Source organism: Diachasma alloeum, unplaced genomic scaffold, assembly GCF_001412515.2.
Source record: "Diachasma alloeum isolate Michigan unplaced genomic scaffold, Dall2.0 Dall_scaffold_00339, whole genome shotgun sequence".
In the NCBI taxonomy this organism is placed as follows: Eukaryota; Metazoa; Arthropoda; class Insecta; order Hymenoptera; family Braconidae; genus Diachasma; species Diachasma alloeum.
Window position 1 is genome coordinate 1309303 of NW_021680478.1, and position 22641 is coordinate 1331943.

General features: G+C 38.3%; 1 protein-coding gene across 1 annotated transcript; it reads right to left on the reverse strand.

Annotated features, from left to right (window-relative positions):
- Nucleotides 1–13620: 13620 nt before the first annotated feature.
- Nucleotides 13621–22274, reverse strand: LOC107040683. The gene is made up of 2 exons (XM_015260876.1): nt 21668–22274; nt 13621–18951 (listed from the first exon to the last, which is right to left on the reverse strand). The coding sequence occupies exons 1-2, from the start codon at nt 21731–21733 to the stop codon at nt 14047–14049; spliced, it is 4971 nt and encodes a 1656-aa protein (XP_015116362.1). The 5' UTR covers nt 21734–22274; the 3' UTR covers nt 13621–14046.
- Between the last annotated feature and the right edge of the window lie 367 nt (nt 22275–22641).

Here is a 22641-nt window from a genome sequence, read left to right on the forward strand (position 1 = left end):
TTCATCATTTATTACGTCGTCTATTTGAACGTCATTCTCATTCTTCTGTCGGCATAAAAAATTTAACAGCGGGGAAAGGGGCGCGGAATAATTTTAAAAGCTTCCCATTCATGCTTTATTCCTCAAATTAAGAGTTATTTTATGTCGTTGGGTCATTAAGTGTGAGGGGGGGGGGGCAACTTCTCTCTATGTCGGACATAAAACTTCAAAAGGTCGTAGAAGGGGATAGCTGGTACAAGGAGTTGGACTTAACCATGAAAAATACGTAAAGGTGAGTTTGTACCATGCGATAACACAGTTTAACGATTTATCACAATTCTAGGTAGGAAACATGTATTCGATAGGTGCACTATAAATAAATGGGGAGGATTTATATTTTTAAAACGAGGATGGGAGAGTCAGTCGGGAGAGGAGACTGTGAGGACAGTTTCTATGGGATTATTCTTATCAATGCAGTAGTGCAGAACGTACGATTGTAATTTATTTTTGTAATCTTCATTTTTCGTCTTAGTTCTAGTTTTGCTAAAGTGTCGCAATATATGACTCCAAATTAATTTCAATAATTTATACATCAAACCCTATGGCTTATCAGTACAAACAATAACATAAAGTCTAAAAAAGTCGCTCTCCAACGCAGAGGTCTAGTGCCTCAAGAATGTGGTGTGGGGGAATTTATTGAATTTTATACACTCAGGTCAGATTTTTTTCAGTCGTGTTTTGGTGTTGTGATGAATTGTGTCTCCGAGCGGAGTATTGAGTTGTTATTTGGGTGGCGATTTGGCTTTGCTTCAGGACTGAAAAATTATTTAACATCTTTCTGACGATAAAATCCATAGATGCAGAAGTGACTAAGTCTGACACTTTTTATGTGGATTTTGATTGATTAATTACCACATCTATAAGTGGAATAGTTATGTGAGTATATATCTTCAGAGATTTCACAGCTATTTCAGACACAATTAATATGTGATGTTTTGCTGGTTGAAGGACAGCGGAGGAAACGTTGTGTTAGGGTTGTTGGTGTCGTTTAGGCTCTCGTTGAGAGCCGATGCACCGCCACGTCCTCGACGTGACTCCGGGGTTAAAAGCGAAGAGCGGTTGCTTTCACATATTGACAATTTTGTGCTGTTGCGGAGAGAAATCGATTCATCTTAACCCAGACCAATCTTTCGGTTAATTCCGGGTTTTTTCACTTTTCATTTCATTTCATTCCATAATCATTCATACGTTAACAATAATTAAGGAATAAAAATACAAGAAATTTTGATTTTTAAACCAAAAAAATGGGGGGGTGGGGTACTGTGTCCCATTACCCTAGTTTTTATTAGGAGAACAGGAAATTTCCTAGGGGTGGTGCTTTCTAATGGGTCAGAAGGTTTTTAAGGCTATAAAATTGTATGAATAACCTTGCAATCTAGTAGATTGTGATGATGCGGTCTGCATTATCACAATTTTCAATTTTTTTTCCCTTAGTTCCATCTTTTATTACGGGAACACAACATTTCCCAGATGGGGTACTTCTCTGAGGGTCAGAAGGGTCATAAGAATCAGAAATCTGACGAATAATCTTAGAATATAATAAATTATAATTTTTTGTCTCTTTTTTATTCATTTGGTTTTAATTTTTATGATGAAAACAAAAAATTTCCTGGGGGCTGCTACTGGGGGACGCTTTCCAAGGGTCATAAGCGTCCGAAATAGCCTCACAATACAATAATAATGCAGAACGATTAATGATTATAATAATGCAGAACGTAGTTAAAGGAAAATTTCAGCAAACCGCAATTTTTTTAAGCGGAAATTCTCCTTGAACACGAGCACATTCATGTTTAACCCCATAGCAATGTTTCGTAGCAGTCACCTACAACGCACACTGCGGTTATGCTTGCGGTTTACGTGACTCCGCGTTGACGTCCACTGGGATCGTTTGGTCGTGGTCATTTCGCGAATCGTTCGCGACTAATTAGCACACACGAGGCACCGCCCCCGTAACGGCTTCGCCTGAAGCCGCTACTTCGAGCGTGAAAATACCAGGGAAGTGGTCTGGACGCGGTGGTGTGTTGAATCTCGTGGAGATTCTGCATTAACTGCATCGTCTCGTCTCATTAAATTCACCGATTAAAAAACAACTATTCAGCCCAAAACTATTCGCAAAATTTATGGAACAATTAATATTTTTAATATTACACTCGCGGAGAGAAATATTCAATAAAAATTACGTATCTTTTCCGTAATTCCGGAGCGAAATGTGGTTGTAGGAAATTTTACGGAATTGTCGCGGAATTTTTCCAGAGCGTTCGGTAGTTTTTATCTGAATCTCCTGTGAAAATTTATCATCCCGTCACTTAAATTTTCTGAGTCGATTCCGTAATCGGTGAGCGAGTTGTGAGTTCCGTAATTTTTACTGACTATTTCTCTCCGTACTGGAATTATCACTTATGTTTACGCATTCATAAACATTGTTACGTCTGTTGTTTGAACTCCCTGGAGGAAGGAATTTTTAAATATTTTTCTTAAGCTCACTCTCACATTTTCTCATTTTTCTTTTATCATCCACAGCAGAATCAGTTCCTGATGTTTATTCACTCTGTAGATTTCTCCCTCTCACCACTGCCACTCAAAATGTTCACATTACCTCATGATAAAGACAAATAAAATTCTTCCACCAGCGTCAGTGGGTATTTGTCTTCTCCGGAAATTTCAAACTCAAGTTTAATATTTGATAATATACTTTGAGAGGAAACTTGGGATTACCCACTGATTCTGTAGATTCATCATTTTTTCTTCTCGTGACCAAACGCTTCTGAAAACTCAACACCTCCGGGTAAATTTACATTTTTTATACTTCTGGGAGATTTAGAATTACTTTGCACAATTAATTTCCGTGCTTTCTTCATGGAAAAGTTTTTTAGAAAAATGTAGGGATTTGTACAGAAAATTCTGTTGGACTTCCAGCGAATTTCATTTTTGTTATTGTATACCTTCCTTTCTAGTAAGACATTTTCTATAAAAATTTCTGGAGATCAATTTTATAAGTTTTTTACCCTATTTTTCTCCTTTCCTTCTCTCGTCTCTTTCCATCCATTATATTCGAAAATTATTCATCACATTGCGGACCCTTCTGACACCTCTGACCCTCAGAGAAGCACAGCCCCTAAAAAATTTCCTATTTCTAAAAGAGGGATCGAAAAAATTGTTACTTTCCAATTTTAAATGAAGTTTGCTACATATAGATTAATGAAAGTTCACTACGTCTTGATCAAAATTTGAAAATAATTTTTAATTTGCAATTATAATTGAACAAGTAACTCCCAACATCTGAATTTTTTTATTTATTTATTTAACACTGCATTTTAATACATGGTATTATTATCGTATGATAAACCGCATAATAATATCGTATTATTATCTGCGATAATAAATATCTGAATTTGATTTTTCAATCCAATAATCATCGTTCTTGAGAATTTCATTACTAATTTATAAAATATTTGAAAAATTGTAGAATACAGTTACCTGATTCTGTATGTAATAAAATAATTGTAATACTGTATTTTATTAGACGATTTTACCTATCTTTGTTCCAGAATGAAAAATAAAACTGAGAAAAAAACTTAAACCGATATATTTCACTCGCCGATAATCACTCAACAATATCACATGTCTGAGCGGCTATGATATTTTATTTTTTTATCAAACCGTGAGACAAATACCCCATGAAAGGTTCTCTCCATCAAAATAAATCCCTCCACATCCCTAAAAACCCCAACATTCACGCAGTCCACTATCTTTACATTTCAAAGTTACAAAAAAGCGTAAAGCTGCTCCAAAGATGGAGGAAAAAAAACATTTATTATGTTATTCATCATATTTCTGACCCTTATGACCCGTACAAAAGCCCCACCCCTTGAAAACCCCCGTTCCCACAAAAAAAAACTAAAACTAGGAGAAAAAAGAACTAAAGCTGACATTTTCCACGCACCGATAATCACTCAACAGTATCACATGTCTGAGATAAGGCTATGATGTTTCACTTTCTTATCAACCCCGTGAGAAAAATACCCTATAAAAAGTTCTCTCCAACAGAAAATTTCCCTCTACATCCCTAAAAAAACCCAACGTTTACGCAGTTCACCATCTTCACATTCCACATTTACAAAAAAAACATAAACCTAGTTCAAAGACGGATTTAAAAAATTATAAATTATAAATTATAAGTTATTATTCATGACATTTCTGATCCTTATAACCCTAACAGAGGTACCACCCCTAGAAAATGTCCTGTTCCCAAAATTAAAAATAAAACTAAGAAAAAACAACTGGGAAATTGCTCTCGTATTGTATAGGTATTGTTATTTTTGCTAAAAAATTAGCAATATACTTCAAAATATATATTCCCTATATATACTTAATATTAATATACTTCCGAGGGAATTTTTCAAATCATCATTCAATCAATTCAGAACATTTTTTTAGTTATCGTGGGGCAACCGATTTTCGAAAAAATTCCTAAATTAAAAAAACTAATAGATGAATTCAATTTTCATTATTGGCGATCGAAAGAGCTCAGCAATACCTACAATTGAAAAAAAGATTCAATTCCATTCATTCATTAGCGAACAATTAATGAAAAACTTTATCACACATACACACGGAGAGAAATGTTCAGTAAAAATTACGGAACTCACAATTCGCTCACCGATTACGAAATCGACTCAGAAAATTTGAGTGACGGTAGCGGAATTTTTTACCGGAGATTCAGGTAAAAATTACGGAACGCTCTGGAAAAATTCCGTAACTGTTCCGTAAAATTTCCTACAGCCACATTTCGCTCCGGAATTACGGAAAAGATACATAATCTTTATTGAATATTTCTCTCCGTGCATGCACACATCGTATGGACACGACCTGAAATTACATTTTCGGATTTTTTGGATCATAATGGGTCGATATAACACAAAAAATCCAAAATTTAAATTTCAACGGCTATAAACCTCCCATTCGGAAGCAAAAAAACAAAATTAGCTGTGTCGGAGCCGAAATTCTTGTCTGAAACACATGCGATTGGCGAAAATATATTTTTTTCTCACTGTACATCCTCACTGTACTATCCTCACATTCGAAATTTACAAAAAAAGCGTAAAGCTACTACAGACTTGAGGGAAAAACCCATAAATTGTACTGTATGAAACGAAACCAGTAGACACTGGGATGTTAGTCGGCCGTGTGCATTGGTGGATAAATTTGTACTCCAGTGTTGAATTATTTTTAGTTCCTCACAAGCTTGAAAAGCATCCACCTGAATTTATGTCTTCTAATATCGTTCCAGCAGTAAAATGTCTCCTCTCATTTAATTTTATCTCCCCTCCCCCACTTTTTTAATCCCTCCATGTTACTTTCCTGTTTTATTAACTGAGATGAGATACAGCCCTGGCTTTAAAACTCAATGCTACCTTTTTTTCAGCCCGGAGTGTCTGTAAAGTTGGTGAGATATATCATTAAAGAATAAAATGTTTAAAAAAAAATAACGCGCGGCATTAACTCACCTAGCACAATATCTGAGATCCGCTTACGAGGTAAAAAATTTTTTCTTTACCTGAACATTTTTATTTACGTGAGGGGGGGGGGAAGGAGTCTCGAGGGCCCACTTGTACACCCGCCGGCAATTAACGCACTACGAAAATTGTATACAGGTTATGGGGGGTGGGAGATAAATGTGGGTATCTCTTTCACGGTCTCTGGGAAAACACCAAAGTGAAATTCACTCAATTTTGGACGCGAGCAGGGCTGGCTCATTACTTCATTCTGGGTATGCATGAGCTGTTGTGATGCTGGGTTTGCTAATGAGAAACCACGGAAATTGTGTATTTATTCAAGAAATTAAATTATTGTTATTTATGTCTCTGTGTTGTAAATTATAAATGGACTTGGAGATGTGAAATCTGAACATGAGAAGGTGATGAGGGTTTCACTGCGCCGGGTTAGTTAGAGAGAAAATAGTGAACAAGTCAAGTAATCGTGGAACGGACTTGATTTTCAGTACTTATTCAGGATAAGGTAAGTGATCCTACGCTCGTGTAGCTAAGGTGAACACATCATTGGTCCAATTATTTCGAAATGAGTGGACAGATGCAATGTTTTGAATTAGATATCAGAAAGTAAAACTTCAGAACGAGAATTCACTTTTGTTAATCGTCATAATTACTATTTTTTAATAAATAATGGGGCATAAACGTGGAAAGTTCCATGTCCCTTCGCTCGCTCATTTGTCCCCATGCACACGTTTGACACATATACCTATCCTCATTTCGTGATTTTAATTAATATAGAAAGGTTATTCCATTGTATCTATTCTTTTAATCGCCGAAATTTCTGTGACATATTAAGATATTATGATAATTTATGCATTTTTATTGTTTTTTGCTACCGAATGGAAGCTTTGCAAACGTTAAACTTTAAGTTTCGGATTTTTTGTGTTATGTATTTTTGTGTTGTGTATGTGGAAAGTTTTTCTTCAATTATTCGCCAATGGATGGATGCAAATTAATGTTTTTCCTCAAATATAGGTATAGTTGCGCCCTATCGATCGCCATTAATTAAAGTTTAATTCATCGATTAGTTTTACTAATTTTTGAGATTTTTAGAAAATTTGTTGTCTCACAATAACTAAAAAAAATATTTTGAATTGATTGAATGATGGCTTAAAAAATTTGTTTGGATGTCCCTTTGACCGAGTTCGAAGATGAAAGCGATAGCAACAATCGTCATTTTGATTTATTCGAAAATTTTCAAAAATTCCGTATTTTTTGAAAATCAGAATTCGGGGGATATCTGTGAATATCATGCTTCAAATGAATTCAATCATGGCTTAAAATGTTTGTTTTAATGCCACTAAGGCGAAGTTACAAGATGATTACGATAGCTGTATTTGTTGATTTGATTTTTATGATTGTTGAAAATTATGAATTTTTCACGAATTCCCCTGAACGTGAGCTTTCTGATGGTTTCTACAAATGTGATGTTTCAAATTCATTCAAGTATGCGTAAATAAATTTTTTCTATCCGAAACCTCAGTCAAGGGATTTTTAATCCTCTTTACAACTTTCAGATTTTAAATGCACAAATTCCGAATTTTTGACTAACAAAAAATTTAAAAATAAATTCCCCCTCATTTTCCTGGTTTAATTAATTTTCATCCAACTCACATTTTCCATGGATTTTTTCCTAAAATTGTGCTTTTTCAACGACAAAATTCTTCGAAATCTCACTGGAGCTGTCACGCCTGCTCGTGTAGCTCATAAAAATCGATCGTGTTTGGTGGATCAACCTCACCTCAATCTAAACTCCAAATCTTTTAATCCCCCCGAATAAATTCCGAAAAAAAAATGATGTCTTTACCTCAAATCGAATCTCCAGCTATTCAGCCGAAGAAAAATCGGCTACCTTATTCCCGGATGTCGTTAAGTTTTATAGTCCAGAACGTTTGTACGTTTATAGTACTTCTTGCGAGTAACTGGCACTCACTCGAAAATCTGTCCCATGTTGAAACACTCTCCGGGTGTCACGCTCGCTGTGCCTGACGAAAATTACACCTGAACTACTTGCCGTCTGATTTGTTGATATGGGAATTGCCGGGTGCAATATCCATTGATAAATACATATCGTTTTTTTCATTGAATAAGGTCGAGAGGTCCTTGTACCCCGACATTTGCACCCAGAATTCCCTGACTTCAATTTTCGCAGTGCAGAGTTTTCGGGGAAATTCACATGTACCGCACCCTCTCAGATGTAAGTGCTCTCTTTGCCAAAGGAAAAGCGATGATGATGCAATTTGAAAGTGTAATTTTCCTCGTGTGTTTTTTTTTAAATCATACGTGGAGTAAAAATATGCAAAGAAAATTCTGAAACTTACGGAATAGTAATTTTCTTTTTTGAAAACTCTTGAATTTTCATTTGGGTTCGGTCTTTATACGCGAGGGACGCAGTGGCAGCCTTAAGTTGTCTTCGAGATGATGAAATTCAGAGGGGAAATGCTAATTTTTTTACGTTTCGTTCAATAAAAATTTTTTTTGCGATTCTACCGAGAAAGGGAGTTTTTTTTTAATAGAAAAGTTCAAAGCGAAATTAACAAAAACAAAATTGACTGTGTAGGAGTCGAATTTCGAAAAATTAATTTGTAATTGTTATTGTACACATTATTTCCAAAATTTTGGAAATAAACAATTAATTTTTTTGCACTAATTATTCGCTTTTAGATATATATATATAATCGATCTTCAATGCATGAGAAATCTCATTCCAATAGCCCACGACTTTTGAAACTCATAGTCTCGATTATAAACAATTTTCTAAATTTGTTGTTTAATTTTTTTCAACGAAAAAAAAATCGAACTAGAGTGAGAAAAAATTAAAAAATTAATGCAACGAAATTCCTACCAAAAATATCTCAATAAAAAAGTCGTACAGAAAGATGAAATTCTATTGATTTAATCTGTAAAATAATTTCCATTACAAATTTTCTGTGAAAAAATGCGCATTAAAACTGCGAAATTCATTGATAGAATCGGCCAAAAACTAATAAAACCTTCAACAGAAGCTCAATAGAAATTCAATACAGTTTCCTATCAAACCCCCCGGTTTTCCTAGAAAATTTGTTCGCGCATGAAGTTTCATTTAAGACACAAGTATACATTCCCTCCGAATTCCCTAACAATGTAAAAGTGAGAACAACGCAATGACTCCAGAAGAATTTCGTTGATGTTACGAAACGTGCATCCAACTGTATCTAAACTCCCCAAACGAGAGTTTGAGAACACATCCTTAAAAGTTTTCAGAGGGAGGGGGGGATCGATACCCACGCTTTTCGGATACAACAGTTTTGCAACATTACAGTGTTATCCCCACGTAATATGATCCTAATGATGCATTATTTTCCCCTCAACTCAGGCTCCTCCCCCGCCCCCTTCGGTCGGAAACTTGTAAAGTTGCGTGATGTACAGAGCAAAAGCAACTGGATATTACAAACCAGGAACTCCACTCTTCATCCCCACAATTCCCCCGAAAACCACGTTTTTTACCTCATTTCTGCGAGGGGTAAAATTGCGTGGTACCGTGGGCAATCAGAGTGCAGTACTACTGACATCTCAAAGTTGGGATTCTCCCTTGTGAAGAGAGGACTGAGCCGTCGCTGCTGAGAGGACCTAAAAGGGATTTCACTGGTTTTGAATCGAAATGAAACCCGCTTACATCAATGGTTACTGCATATGTAAAGCGTATTAGTTTTGTGGGGCTTTTTATTGTGTGTAGTTTAGGATTACTTTACAATTATTCTGATTACTCAGACACAGATTTTAACTGTTTATTTATACATTCATTTATTTGTTTATTTATTTTGTGAGGCCTCAAGAGTAAAAAAACTACAAAAAATGTTACAAAAATTTTACATGAATAATTCTCACCCAAAAATGGATTAAAAAATCTGAAAGGTTTCATGAAAAATTCGTTATTTTTCTAGGAACTGGATGAAACTACTTGAAGATACTCGGGAGAGCATGAAAAATATTCACAAATAAGAGATGGTTGGTAGATGTTGGCGCCGCCATCTTGATAACCCCTCCCTCTGTTGCAGTGGGCTTTGACGATGGCGGTGCCTCCACCTCGTATTTTTAAACATTTCCTAAAATTATTCGTCTTTATCAGATCACTCTCAACTCATTTCATTGGGTTTCTGTGAAATGAATCATTCTGAAAAAAATTTTTTCTTATTTTTGCATTCCTCTTTTGCTGAGAAGTCTTGCCGCAAAGTTTTCCCCCCATTTCAATAATTTTTTTGTTTCCATTCCAAGGCCCAACAATACGAGGCTAATTACGGAGTGAGCTTATTTGAATAATATTCAATGCAATAATGCTGACGAGGAAGTGTAATTCAAGATGTAGATCAACAGATGAAATATTTACGCATACCATTCGTAAAATCATCTCGACGACTTTATGAAGTCAATAATTATAACGAAAACCCCATAGATCCCCCATACATCAACTCTTGACCATCAGAAAAAAAGGCTGACTCTCCCGAATGAACGGTATCCAATTTAGAATTCGATTTCCAGTTCCGTCAAGGGCTTCTCGTTTAGCTTAGTATATGGTAATCTCATTGAACATAGTTTCTAACTTTGGCTTCGCACCGCTAGTAGCCCAGGATATTGGCTGACAAGGACAAACCGTGTTTGTAATGGAGATCCCAAGGCTTCATACAGTTTGATCCTCCAGCTCTATCCTGGAGGTACTTGCCAGTCGCATCCCCACCCAGTTTAGGTGTGTGTACCTAAACGTAGTAGCCTCGTAGACCAAGGCTGTTCATTCTACGTGCCTTTGTGCGCAAGACTAAACCTCCCTCCCACTTTCTGTGTGCCAACATCCTCCAGTTTCTGTCTATATGGAGCCAATAGACTATCTCACCTGGTTCTTACTGAAATTAACGCCTTGAGAGATGGGTAAAAGGTTGGATGAAATACCAAGGGCTAATTTACTGATCAGAATATTTCTTGATTTTCGTTCTCCCTTTTGCCATTATTTATACTAAATTATGTGTAAAGTCGAAGTAAAACATTGCAATTTGTTTTCTTTTTTTATAATGAAGAAAATAATGGAAAAATAACAATTTTAAAGTAATAATTAATTATTTATTCATGTTAAGTGAATGAAGCGATAAAATTGTAGAGATTCTCGAATTTTCAAAAAAAAAAAATTAATTTCAATACTTTCTTTATGAAAAAAATATAAAAATTATGAATATGTTGAAAATTATTCAGAATCCATCGAGATGAACAAAATAAGATATAATTTGTCTCCACGACTACGAAATTGAAAAATCCCAAGAATCATAGATTCAACTCTTTAAAATTTACATCTCCGTCCAGATATTTTTTATTCATCAATAAAAGAACCATTGTAATGAATTATATAGACAATTATCTTTTAATAATAAGCGCATTCCCCTGGAATTACCCCCACTAAATTTAAATTGTGCGGCACTCACTGCATCCGGAGTCTTTTCTTGTAATGAAGAAAATGATTGACACATGCGAATTGAAAATTAATTATTAATTATTTATGTTAAATGACTGAAATGATAAAATTGTAGAGATTCTAGAGTTTTCAAAGTCAAAAAATGAATTTCAATAATTTCTTCCTGAAAAAAAAACAAAAATCATAAATTTTTGACATGTAAATGTTTCACGAGAACAACTACCACAACGAAAATTATCCTGTTGTGGTGGAAAATTTTTTTTAGTCCACAAGTGAATTGATTCACCACGACAAAAGACCTCTTCAGAGGAACATATAATTTTTCTGCAGAACTAATTTGTTCTCTCAGTGTATCTCCTAATAATGAATTCCCCTCGAATTACCCCTCACTAAATTTAAATTGTCGGTACTTACCGCATCCACTGGACCATAGAGTCTCACCTGTCTCACTCGCCCCTTGGATGCCAACCGCCCACTGCCCACTCCGTATTTACAGGATATACTCACCCCTCAAGCCCCCGAAACAAATGGAGCACGACTGCCGTGAATACGTGGATATATCACCCCGAACTACCCCCAGAAAACCCGATATTCAGACTGACGTGTCTGGAGGCTAAGGAAAAGAAAAATAAAGAAAAAAACGGGGGGGGGGAGGGAACAGCAAAAAAAGAGGAAATAAATGGCCAACCGGTCCGCGGTAATACGACAACGAGACACACTCCTCCCCCCTTCATCCATGTTGGATTAAATTGGATTATCTTATTCTCGAAAATTTTCAACTCCAAGTGGAACTGTAAAAATACAAGAGAACGTGACATAATTGTTCCCTTTTTTTTTACAAAGTCATTTCTCATTTGAAAAGTTTCAGGTATTCAACGGAGAAGGACAAGTTGAAACGAGTGGATTTAATTTACATAGCAAAAGAGTTTAAAAGGCCAGATATCGTTTCAACCATTTTGTACTTCTGGTGCTACTGAGGGTATAAAGATGCTTCAGGAAAGGATGAAATTGTAAAAGAAATGGAGAGGAGAATGCACTGGTGGTCACGACTTCTCTCATAATACGATTAGATGAACTTTACGAGTTGAGGCCCAAAGTCGTAACAGTAGGTACATCCGATGGCAAGTGAATATAGTGAAAAATCGTGTCTAGTGGGTGTAATTCTTCGGCGGAGTGGAGGATCACGATTTGTCGGTTCGTGACGGAAAAAAGACATTTCAGTTGTTTCAGTAGATTTTTTTTCCTGGTCGCTAGGGATATTTTATGCCATCTAGTAATTTATTAGATCTAATAATCGAGTAATTGCGTCTGACTTGTATTTTCAACTTAATTGTAATCTTTTTTTACACGGAGAGAAATATTGAATAAAAATTACGTATCTTTTCCGTAATTCCGGAGCGAAATGTGGTTGTAGGAAATTTTACGCAACTGTCACGTAACTTTTACTTAAAAACACGAAATTTTTCCAGAGCGTTTCGTACTTTTTATCTGAATTTCCAGTGAAAAATTACGATACAGTCACTTAAATTTTCTGAGTCGATTCCGTAATCGGTGAGCGAACTGTGAGTTCCGTAATTTTTACTGGGAATTTCTCTCCGTGTAGCCTGCAATTGTCTTGTCTCACGAGATTATTAATAAAAATGATAATAATAATAAAATAATTAAAAGACCTTGAGAATAAAAAGTGGATGGAAAAATCTGAAAGATGGCTCAATAAATACGAGATGTCGGCGCCGCCATTTTGCTTAGATACCCCCTCCCTCTGTCGCACGGGGTGGGAGTACCCAAGATGGCGGCGCTCGCACGTATCACCATGCGCGTATCATCTCGCATTTTTAAACACATTTGAAAATAATTTTTCCTCTTGAAATCACCTTCAACTCGTTTTACTCAGTTCCTAAGAAACGAACAAATTTTTCAAGCAATCCCTCAGTTTTTCATTCCCTTTCAACTGAGAAGTCATAACGCGAAGTTTTTCTCCAATTCAGTAGTTTTTATACTCTCAAACTTTAAAAATTCATTCCATACTTCATTTTGTTTCAAAAGAAAAAGTAAACTTGAAACCTATTTACCTCCTCCTCCAGATTCATAATAATTCATCCTCCCGTGACTGATTGCACAATTTTTTCCTCAAAACCCGTCACATGTAGTAATGGGATAGCAGCGAGAAAAATTTAACGACGTAATACATCTGGTGGCTGAGAATGTTGGTGATACTGGTGGCGTCAAATTACAAATGAATGTTCCGGACGATGGATATTCGCGAATGGTTTCCATTATTCCTGGAGAAATAGGGAAAAGGGCTCTCCCCCACTTTTGCGAGTCTATAATAAGTTTTCAAAAGATAGTGGTAAGTAGGCAACTTATCTCGGGTGTGGTGTGATGAATAGCAGAAGTTTTATCCCCTACTTATCGCTTGGCTCCGCAAGAGGTTGAGTCCTGGCAGGAGATTTTTTTTCACACCAACGGAAAAGTGTAATTTAGACGTATTGATTTGAGGAGTTTATGCTGATGATTCTATCACGCTGACCTGGATGCACTGTCAGCCCTTCAGGTTCCCAGGCATAGAGTTAATGAATAATAACAAATTTGATATTGACAATAGGTATTTATTACGATCTTTAACAATTTTCGAATCAATGAATAATCAAAAAAAAGCATAATGAGAACATCAATAGATGAAACAGAATTATACATTCAAATATTAGAGTAACCGGTACAGAATTCATATAAACGTAGACTTATACCTACGGAAGAGTGTATTCATTAATTACAACAATGGTAATCACCTAGGCCCTATGTAAAAAATACTCATTTGTCATTCGTGCCTCTCGTGTTTCCACCGCGGAACGAAAATTTAAAAAAAAACATCATAAAGAGTACAAACTGCATCAGTACCACTCCATCCTGACCATTAAATAATTACCAGAGTGAGAGTACAAAAGAAAAAATTGAACACGTAATTACCAAAGATCGTGAAAAGAGAAAGAAAAAAATGTGGAAAATTGAGAGGAGCACTCAAGGAATATTGTTTCCCTCCGGACTTTTACTCATCTGCAATCTCTGTCGCGTCAAACTAACAAGATCTTTCTTCTGAACGCTAATGAATTGAATATTCTGCGAATTTTTACCCCCGAGAATGCGATAAGGCCTGTCAGGCCCCCCTTCCAAATCAATTTTCGATAATACAACATTATCAGTTCTCTTTTTCGTCAGATCCATGGCATTTTCAGGCGCTGATGAATCAGCATTTGACATATATTTATCGGAATTGATGAAGGAAGTTTCCATAGAGACAACCCCCGCTGATTGCCCCTGAACTTTTGACCCAACCATAACCCTCTCACCTCCACCACTTGAATTTGTATCCGATGAATTCCAATTATCCTGTTTTCCCGCGACCGTTTCATTTTTAGCATGTGCATTGCGTAGATGAGTGAGCAGTGAATATTCATTGGCAAATTGAATTCTACAACTCTTGCAGTAATAAAACAATGCTGGTGGTTCAGAATCTATTCGGCTATTCACTTGATAAGTCGAGTGATTTTTCATGCCAGCGACATTTTGATAATTCGATTGAACCTCAGGATCATACTGTGTATTTGGTTTGTAAGGAGCCAGACGAATGCCATGAGCTGTTGCAAAATGTTTCACCAAAAACTCGACGTCGATGGACTCGACGTGACAAATATTGCAGACAATTGGACAGATGTTGGGTGCGACTTGTGTCGGACGATGAGCTGTCGGCTGAACTCTGGCTTGGGCGACAGTCGGCTTTACCGCTGCACTGAGAGGTGTCACCGTTTGTGTCGGTGCTGATTCCACAGGATTCTTGACCACTCGTGGATCAGCTACATCTTCCTCCTCGTCCTCAGTCAGGTCCACCTCAATTGTCTGCTTGTTCGCTTGTTCCTGTGCGACACTTTCCAAATTCCCTCCCGCTTTGTCCACAACTTCACTCTCAACAATAGTCACATCATCGTCATCGGATATCTTCATATGAAGATCACTGTGAATGTGCGCAAAGTGCATGTGCTTGGAATTCCTCGTGGCAAATGCTTCGTCACACTGTTCGCAGTAGTACAACGGAACAACGCCATTCTTCTTCTTATGATGCTTCCTGATGTGTGACCGAAAGACCCTTAACCACTTGAATCTTCTCCCGCAAACCTCACAGACGTAGTCACCAGAGTTTGAGTATCTTATCAGATGATTCTGGAGGGTCTTGCCGCAAGTGAAGACAAGGTGACAGATCTCGCATTTCAGTGGGATCTCCGCTGTCTCATTCCCCTCGCTATTCTTCGTGGTTACGTCCTGTGGCTGATTATTCGCCAATTTCTCGTACTCGTCCAATCCGACTGAGTAAATATTGGTGATTGAGAAGTTGCAGGGATCCTTGTCGGTGGAATAACTGTGGACAGCACCTGAGTCCTGGGACGGGATGCAGGGGAGATGAGCCGTCTCGAGGGATTGACCGATGAAATCATTCAGCGGCATTTTTGGTAATTGTTGAGGTTCTGTGATAAACTCATGCCCCTTTGACGAAAGATTCAGCTGGACGTTGGAGTAATTCAAGCTGTCTTCATATACGTAGTTAACGGGTCCATGAGTGATCTTGTGACTCTTCAACTCCTGGCTCGAGGTGAACTTTTCATCGCAAATGGCACAATTGAACTCAATGTTGGCGGTCTGGACCTCCGGGATGCTCAGATCATCGTCCTCGTCCAACAGGACTACATCCTCTTCAAGGCTCACAGTCGACTGGTTCGAATGTCCTCCGATTCTGTGACTCTCTCCTGACTCACGGGTCAATTCGTTGAGTGTACAAACGTTCTCCAGACAGAACTCCGAGGGCTGATTCGTTGGATTCGCGTGGGCATGTTTGATGTGAGAGATCCAAGAGGTTTTCGATGATATTCCCTCCCCGCAAATTGGGCATTTGGCATGGAAAGCGTCTGTACGACTTGAGTGCGATGCTCTGAGATGGCATTCGAGTATCGATATAGATCTACACTTCCTCTCACACTTGTCGCACTGGTACTTTCCGTCGTTAGAGTAGAAATTCTGGTGCTGATCCAGCAGTTTGATGCTCGCGAATCTTTGCTCACAAGTGGCACAGACAAACGGATCATCGGTGTTCACTAGATGACCTCCATTGATTGCAGCATCATTAGCGAGATCGTGAACGTGAAACATGTGAGCGTGTAGGTGTGACTGATACATGAAGCCCTCATTACAGATCGGGCAATGATGAGTGTAAGCTTGCTGCATCTCCTTCGAGTAGTGCTCGGTCTTCAAATGGAAATGACAACGAAATTTTCCAACGAATCGACTGTCACAGATGTTGCAATTGTACATCTCATCGTCCAAGTAGTACAAACTGTGCTCGATGAATCTTCTTCGATTCTGAAATATGAGTTTGCAGACTTTACACTTCATTTCGTAAACGGTAGTAGGCTGTCTCCACTCCTCGATGCCTTTAGATATCTGATCGTAATGGATGTGCAGGAGGTGAGCACGCAGATTACTTTTTTTAGCGAATCCCTGGTCACAAACAGGACACCTAATTTTGGATGTGCCTGCGTCGGGAAAGTGGGTCATCTTCTTGTGGCTGGAGAGGAGATTTCTAGATGGAAACAGTGTTCCACATATGTCGCATCGACTGAACTGTTTCGGTGTAAATTTCCTTTTGTGTTCTGCCAAATTGGCAGCCGTCTGAAAGTGGTTGTTACAGGTGGAACAGGAGTTTCCAAGGACTGCTGAAGTTACTTTCTTGTTCCACCAGTGATTCTCTGGTGGCACTGAGGGTTGCTCGTGAATCTTCATTGGAGGTAAAGACCATGTGGCGTTATGTGACTCAACGCGACTGACTTCCGCGACAACTGGATCGGTCTTGTCCTGATGAACAGTCTTCTCCTCCTGACAATCACCCTTGGCAGATTGTATATCACTAGTTTTGCGCTCAAGTTTCCTCGGGGAGGTTCTTCTAACAATTGCATTGTTACAAACAATAGCATTTTCCTTTTTCTCAGGTATTTTCTTAATCTCTGATTGAGTAAATCTACAGAACTCTTGATGTTTGGTCAAGCAAGACCTCAGCCAGAATCGCTTCTTACAGCCGTGGCACAAATGCTTCTTCCGATACTTCTCGCACGGCCCCTTGGGATCAATCGGCGATCGATCCTGCTTAGACTGGATGATCTTGACACAATGAAGCAACAAATGATTCTTCAATTTTCGAGAATTACCACAGCGTATTCTGCATACCCCACACTCGTCCTGACTCGAGTTAGTGTGAAAGCACAGATAATGATTGATTAGCTTCTGCTTCGTTGTGAATCTCGTGCGACAGACGCTCGATCTGTATATCTCGGTCTTAGATTTCATCGAGTCACCTGTTTTCTCAATTTTCACTGGAGACTCATCTGGGCAGGGGGAATGCGGTACCTCGAGTTTCTTCAGAGCGATCTCCAGATTCTTAAGCTGAAGATCGATCGATGTGCCCTCGATTTGAGACAGCAGTTCTGGGGACTCATTTACTTCAGTCTCGAGTGTTTCAATTCTCGTCAGAGACACATAACACTCTCGACAGTTATAACGCGTCTGTAGGAGCTTCACCTTTCGAGTGGCTAGTATCATCGGAGTGCCCTTCCTCTTCGGAGTTTGCTGAGGCAACGAGGGTCTCTTCAACGGCGTCTTAGCTTTTACTTCAGTCTTTGAATCCAATTCCTGAGGTTTCTCCTCTACTACATCGGGTCTTGCCCTAGCTCTACCTGACCTCAAACACGTGAGTTCCACCACTTCTGGCAACTTTTGGGCCTCGTCAAGTTTTGTCTTCTTCATGGGACTGCCCTCGTAATCACTCAAGAGGGCCTCAACCTCCTGAGGTACCGCATGGATCTGAACGAAGGGAGCATTGGCACTGGAGGTATTGGCGCTAGAACTGCTAGATTGGGGCGGTGGATTTGACCTGGGGGATTTCGAGGATTTCGGCCCTGGCCGATTTGTCGAGCGCCTTCGCGCGGTTGAGGGCTTCGGGAGGCTCTCACTACGCTCCAGTGCCAATTGGTCTCTCCTTTGCTTGCGCTCGCTCCTAGCTGACGCGATTTGAATATTACTAGCTACTGATGGCCTTGCGACCTTTCTAACCCGACGCTTCACCGGTTTATCGTCATTTGCTAGGTCGTGGTAGTGGAACAGGTGCATTTGCAGGGACATTTTGCTCGAGTACGAGAGGGGACAGTGGTCGCATTTGTAAGGTGCCTCCGGCCAGGCGATGTGACGGTGGGAGGACTTTCTGTGAGATAGCAATTGGTGAGGGGTTTCTACGGCTTTCCTACAAACGTGACAGACTATTCGCTTTTGGGCACCGCGGAAGAAGCTCAGGTGCTTTGAGAGACCGCTGCGGTCATTGTACTGCGCGTAACAAACGGGACATTCGTACGCCAAGGATGCGGATATCGCGAGGGACCTAGTGCGGAGTCTACTTTCTCGGAGTTTACTTCGGTTGTTTAGGAGAAATCGCGCTAGTTGGCGACTTCGCCTGGGATTTTTGGCAATTCTGAAAGGATCTGATGACCGGGGTTTTTGGGATTTAGAGGAATTTAAGCTAGAACTTGCCGAGGAGTCGTAGTCTGGTGGCGCTGGTGAGTCAAGCGGGTCCTGTGGTGGCGCTAGTGACGCGAGCGGATCCTCTGGTGGCGCTGGTGAGTCGAGCGGGTCCTGTGGTGGCGCTGGTGAGTCGAACGGATCTTGTGGTGGTGCTGGTGAGTCGAGGGGGTCTGGTCGTGACTCCGGCGGATCTGGCGATTCTGTAGCGCTTGTGGAGTCTGGGGGGTTGTAGGGAGGCTCAGGGAAGTCTGGGACCGACTCCATCAGCGGACTGCTTGGCTCGGCTTTTATCGGGAGCTCCAGGGGGTCCACCTGATATTTCAGAGAACATTTTGGGGGTTATGAAGGGACTGGTAATTTCGGACGAACGAAAAATTGGGGGAAGATATGAAGCTGGAACTTTGATTTATGCGAATCTAGGGGTTTTCAAATATTTTTGAGTCATGTATAAATTGGGTCCCAGGTGAAAAATATTTGAAGGGGGGAGAGGGGTAAAATGAAACAGCCGACAAACGACTATTTGACGCAATTTAAGAAAAAAAAAAGTTTTTTATCAACTTTTTATTATTATTGGGAGTACTGATGAGAATATTAATTTTCTATTCGTATTATACTTCAGTTGATTATAATTCAATTGATTAGATTAGGCCGATTACACTTTAATTTTTTCATTCGATTGAAATTCAGCATCACATTTCTTTTTCCCCTTCTGGGTCTCCCCCTGGGGCTTTCTCTGGACTTAGGATTTTGCTGTGTCATTTTCTCTACTAAATGGAAAATTATTATTCTCATCAGTACTCCCAAGAATAAAAAAGTTAATAAACAAAAGCTGATGGAAGAAAAAAATTTAATAAATTTTTTTTTTGCTTGAATTGCGTCAAACAGTCGTTTTTCGACTGTTTCATTTTAGCACCCTTACAAAACCCCTGAATTGAATCTTGAGCTGGTGAATATTCTGCTAGTTTCAACTTCACAGTGAAGACTCAATCGTAAAATCAAGAGTTTAATGGACTTCAAGAAGAACTTTCATTCGTTTGAACTATTAAAAAGTTTTTCATACTGAATGAAAGCTTTATCAATCTCTGCCACACATGCTCATGATAATTTTTCCCATGAATTATTGAATGAGTCTGTCTTTTCTTCAGAGAGAAAATATAAACTACAGTTGAATGAATATAAAATACAAAATATTTAATTTCTGATAAATTCAACAATCGATGAATAAGATTTTCATTCTAAAACCGAGAGAGAGAGGAATGGAAAAAATAATTAATCAATTTATTAATTTTTCCCATGAACTTAGAGAATGATTCTCAACTTTTTTTCTACAAGAAAGTACAAACTGCTATTGATTGATTCACTTGTGATAGTTTTACCAATCAAACAATGAGATTTTTGTTATAAAAACTGAGGGAAAGGAATGTTAGTAACATGTTAGTAACACTGGAAGGAATAAAATCAAAGAATTTAGCTTTCCATTGGTATCTGCTCCTTTCAAACCTTTCTGAATAAAAAAGAGAAACAAATATATTCATGAAGACTTTTTTGTAGGTCTCTACTTCTCCTCTGAAAAAGAATTTACAAGGAATCCTCCATCCCTCATAGACTTTTGGATATTTGAGATAAAAACTGCAATATTCAATTAGAGGGCCAATAACTTTTCCTCATTTGAAATATAGTGCAAAAAACGGTTCATCAACCTTTGGATCATATCAACATAATTTCTCCGATGAAATTATAAAATAATTTGCATTTTTCATTTCAGAGGGAAATAGAACTATTATTAATTCAATGTAAACTATCTTTCTACGTCAAATAATAACGTCTACGTGAACATTTCATTTTTAATAATTTCAAACAATCAAGAAATACGATTCTAATTTCAAAACCGAGACGAATTCAAACATTGATAATATAATCAGAAAAGTAAATTTGTCATCACTACCATTTTTGGAAATATCTCCAAATCAAGAAAAGATACAAAAATATTTTTAGAACATTTTTCATTCCTCTCTTTCTCTACAGAACGACTTCCTGTTTCTCTTGCACTCCACAATATTCAGAAAAAAAATTCACACGAAATTAACAAAATCTGTACAGTTCAATGACTTCCAGAAGATTAAGAAGACTTTCACCCATTGAAAACAGAAAAGAAAGCCTTTTTTCTAAAAAAAAAATACCTCATCAACATCTCCATCACACCCTCACCATAAATTCCTCCATGAAATAATCAATAAACCCCAATTTTCATCCTCAAATGATCAGCAAAAACTCACATGCATTCAAGTGCCATAAAAAAGACTTTCGCCCATTCAAAACCGAAATGAAACCCTCTTTGCTCCAAAAAATTACATTATCATCACCTCCATCACACCTTCAACACAAATTTCCCCGTGAAATCCTCAATCAATCCCAATTTTCATCGTCAAAAAAACAGAAAACTCTTCCCAACTAACTGTATAAAAAAGAATTATCAATATCTCCCTTGAATTCCAAAATATTCATGAAAAACATCCAACCAACAAAATTCACACTTCAATGAATTCCTGAAGCCTAAAACGGCCTTCCACTCATTCAAAACAGAAAAGAAAGCTTCTTCCCTCCAAAAAAACCATTATCAACATCTCCATTACATCCTCACCATAAACTCCCCCACAAAATTCTCAAATAACCCCAAATTTCGTCATCAAAAGGCCCGACAAATTTCACAAAAAAATTATGAACATTCCAAATGATCCGCAAAAACTCAAATGCATTCAAGCGCCATAAAAAGCACTTTCGCCCATTCAAAACCGAAATGCTCCAAAAAATCAGCACCCACTGTTTTTACTTTTATATTCTGCACAAATATGCAGAATATAAAAAACGAAAAAGCCTGTTTTTTTGTTTGGCTCTTTGCTCCAAAAAATTACATTATCACCACCTCCATCACAAATTTCCCCGTGAAATCCTCAATCAATCCCAACTTCCATCCTCAAAAGAACCCAAACCCTCCCCAAAAAATGCGTCAAAAAAATGATCAACAAACCTCATCATTCGGTGGATCCACATGTAGGAGATTCGAGGAGCCCCTGTAGACCATTGCCCGAGCCATTTTCCCAATTGTTCAATCACATAAACCGTTAATTATTTCAAATCCCTCGATATTCGACGGTTTTGTCAACGACTAATGATTCTAGGTTATGCCTGACGCTGGGCGTCCGTACGTCTCCAGTACGTATCTCTCATCACCTCCGATATCTCGCGCATCGAAACAATTATCACGAGATTATTAGTCCAATTAGATTGACAACAGCAGCACCAAATTTTTCGTTAATCACAATGTCTGGGATGGTTGTTTATTCTGATTGTGTGCATGACGGTTATGTATGACACAGACGCTGGTCATGTACCCATGTGAGCGACAGACCAATCACCTTGAACAACGTGACCTGTCCGTCACTTATTCAGTATTTTCTGATATTTATTTCTTGTTGCTGTACTTTATCACGAGTTTATTGTTGAGAAGGGATGTGCATTGATCGGGGTAAACAACTGTTGATTTGTTGTCATTTTCTTTGTGACGAGGAGACAATGGAGGAGACACTGGAGTTGATGGAATTTTCTGGAGGCTTATTAATTTATTGACGGGGTGGGCGGGAGGGTTACCCGATGGTTTTGCTCGGTGGAGAATTTTTCGGGGGGTTTTTGAGGTGCGAGGGCGGTTTCAGGGGTTTTATTGTGGATTTTACGGGTTTGGCGGGTTATCGACGGAGGCTGAATTGACGGGTGGCGCCATCTTACTACTGAAAATATTGACGGGTTTCAGTATTTCGAACTGAAACGAATTGGGGGAATTCTTCTCAAATAATTTTTTGCTTCCGAATGGAAGCATTGTAATCATTCAAATTCAAGTTTTGGATTTTTTGTGTTATATCGACCCATTATGATCTAAAAAGTCCGAAAATGCATTGTTTAGATCGTGCACGTACGCATGTGTTTATGTAGAGCAGGGCGGGGTAA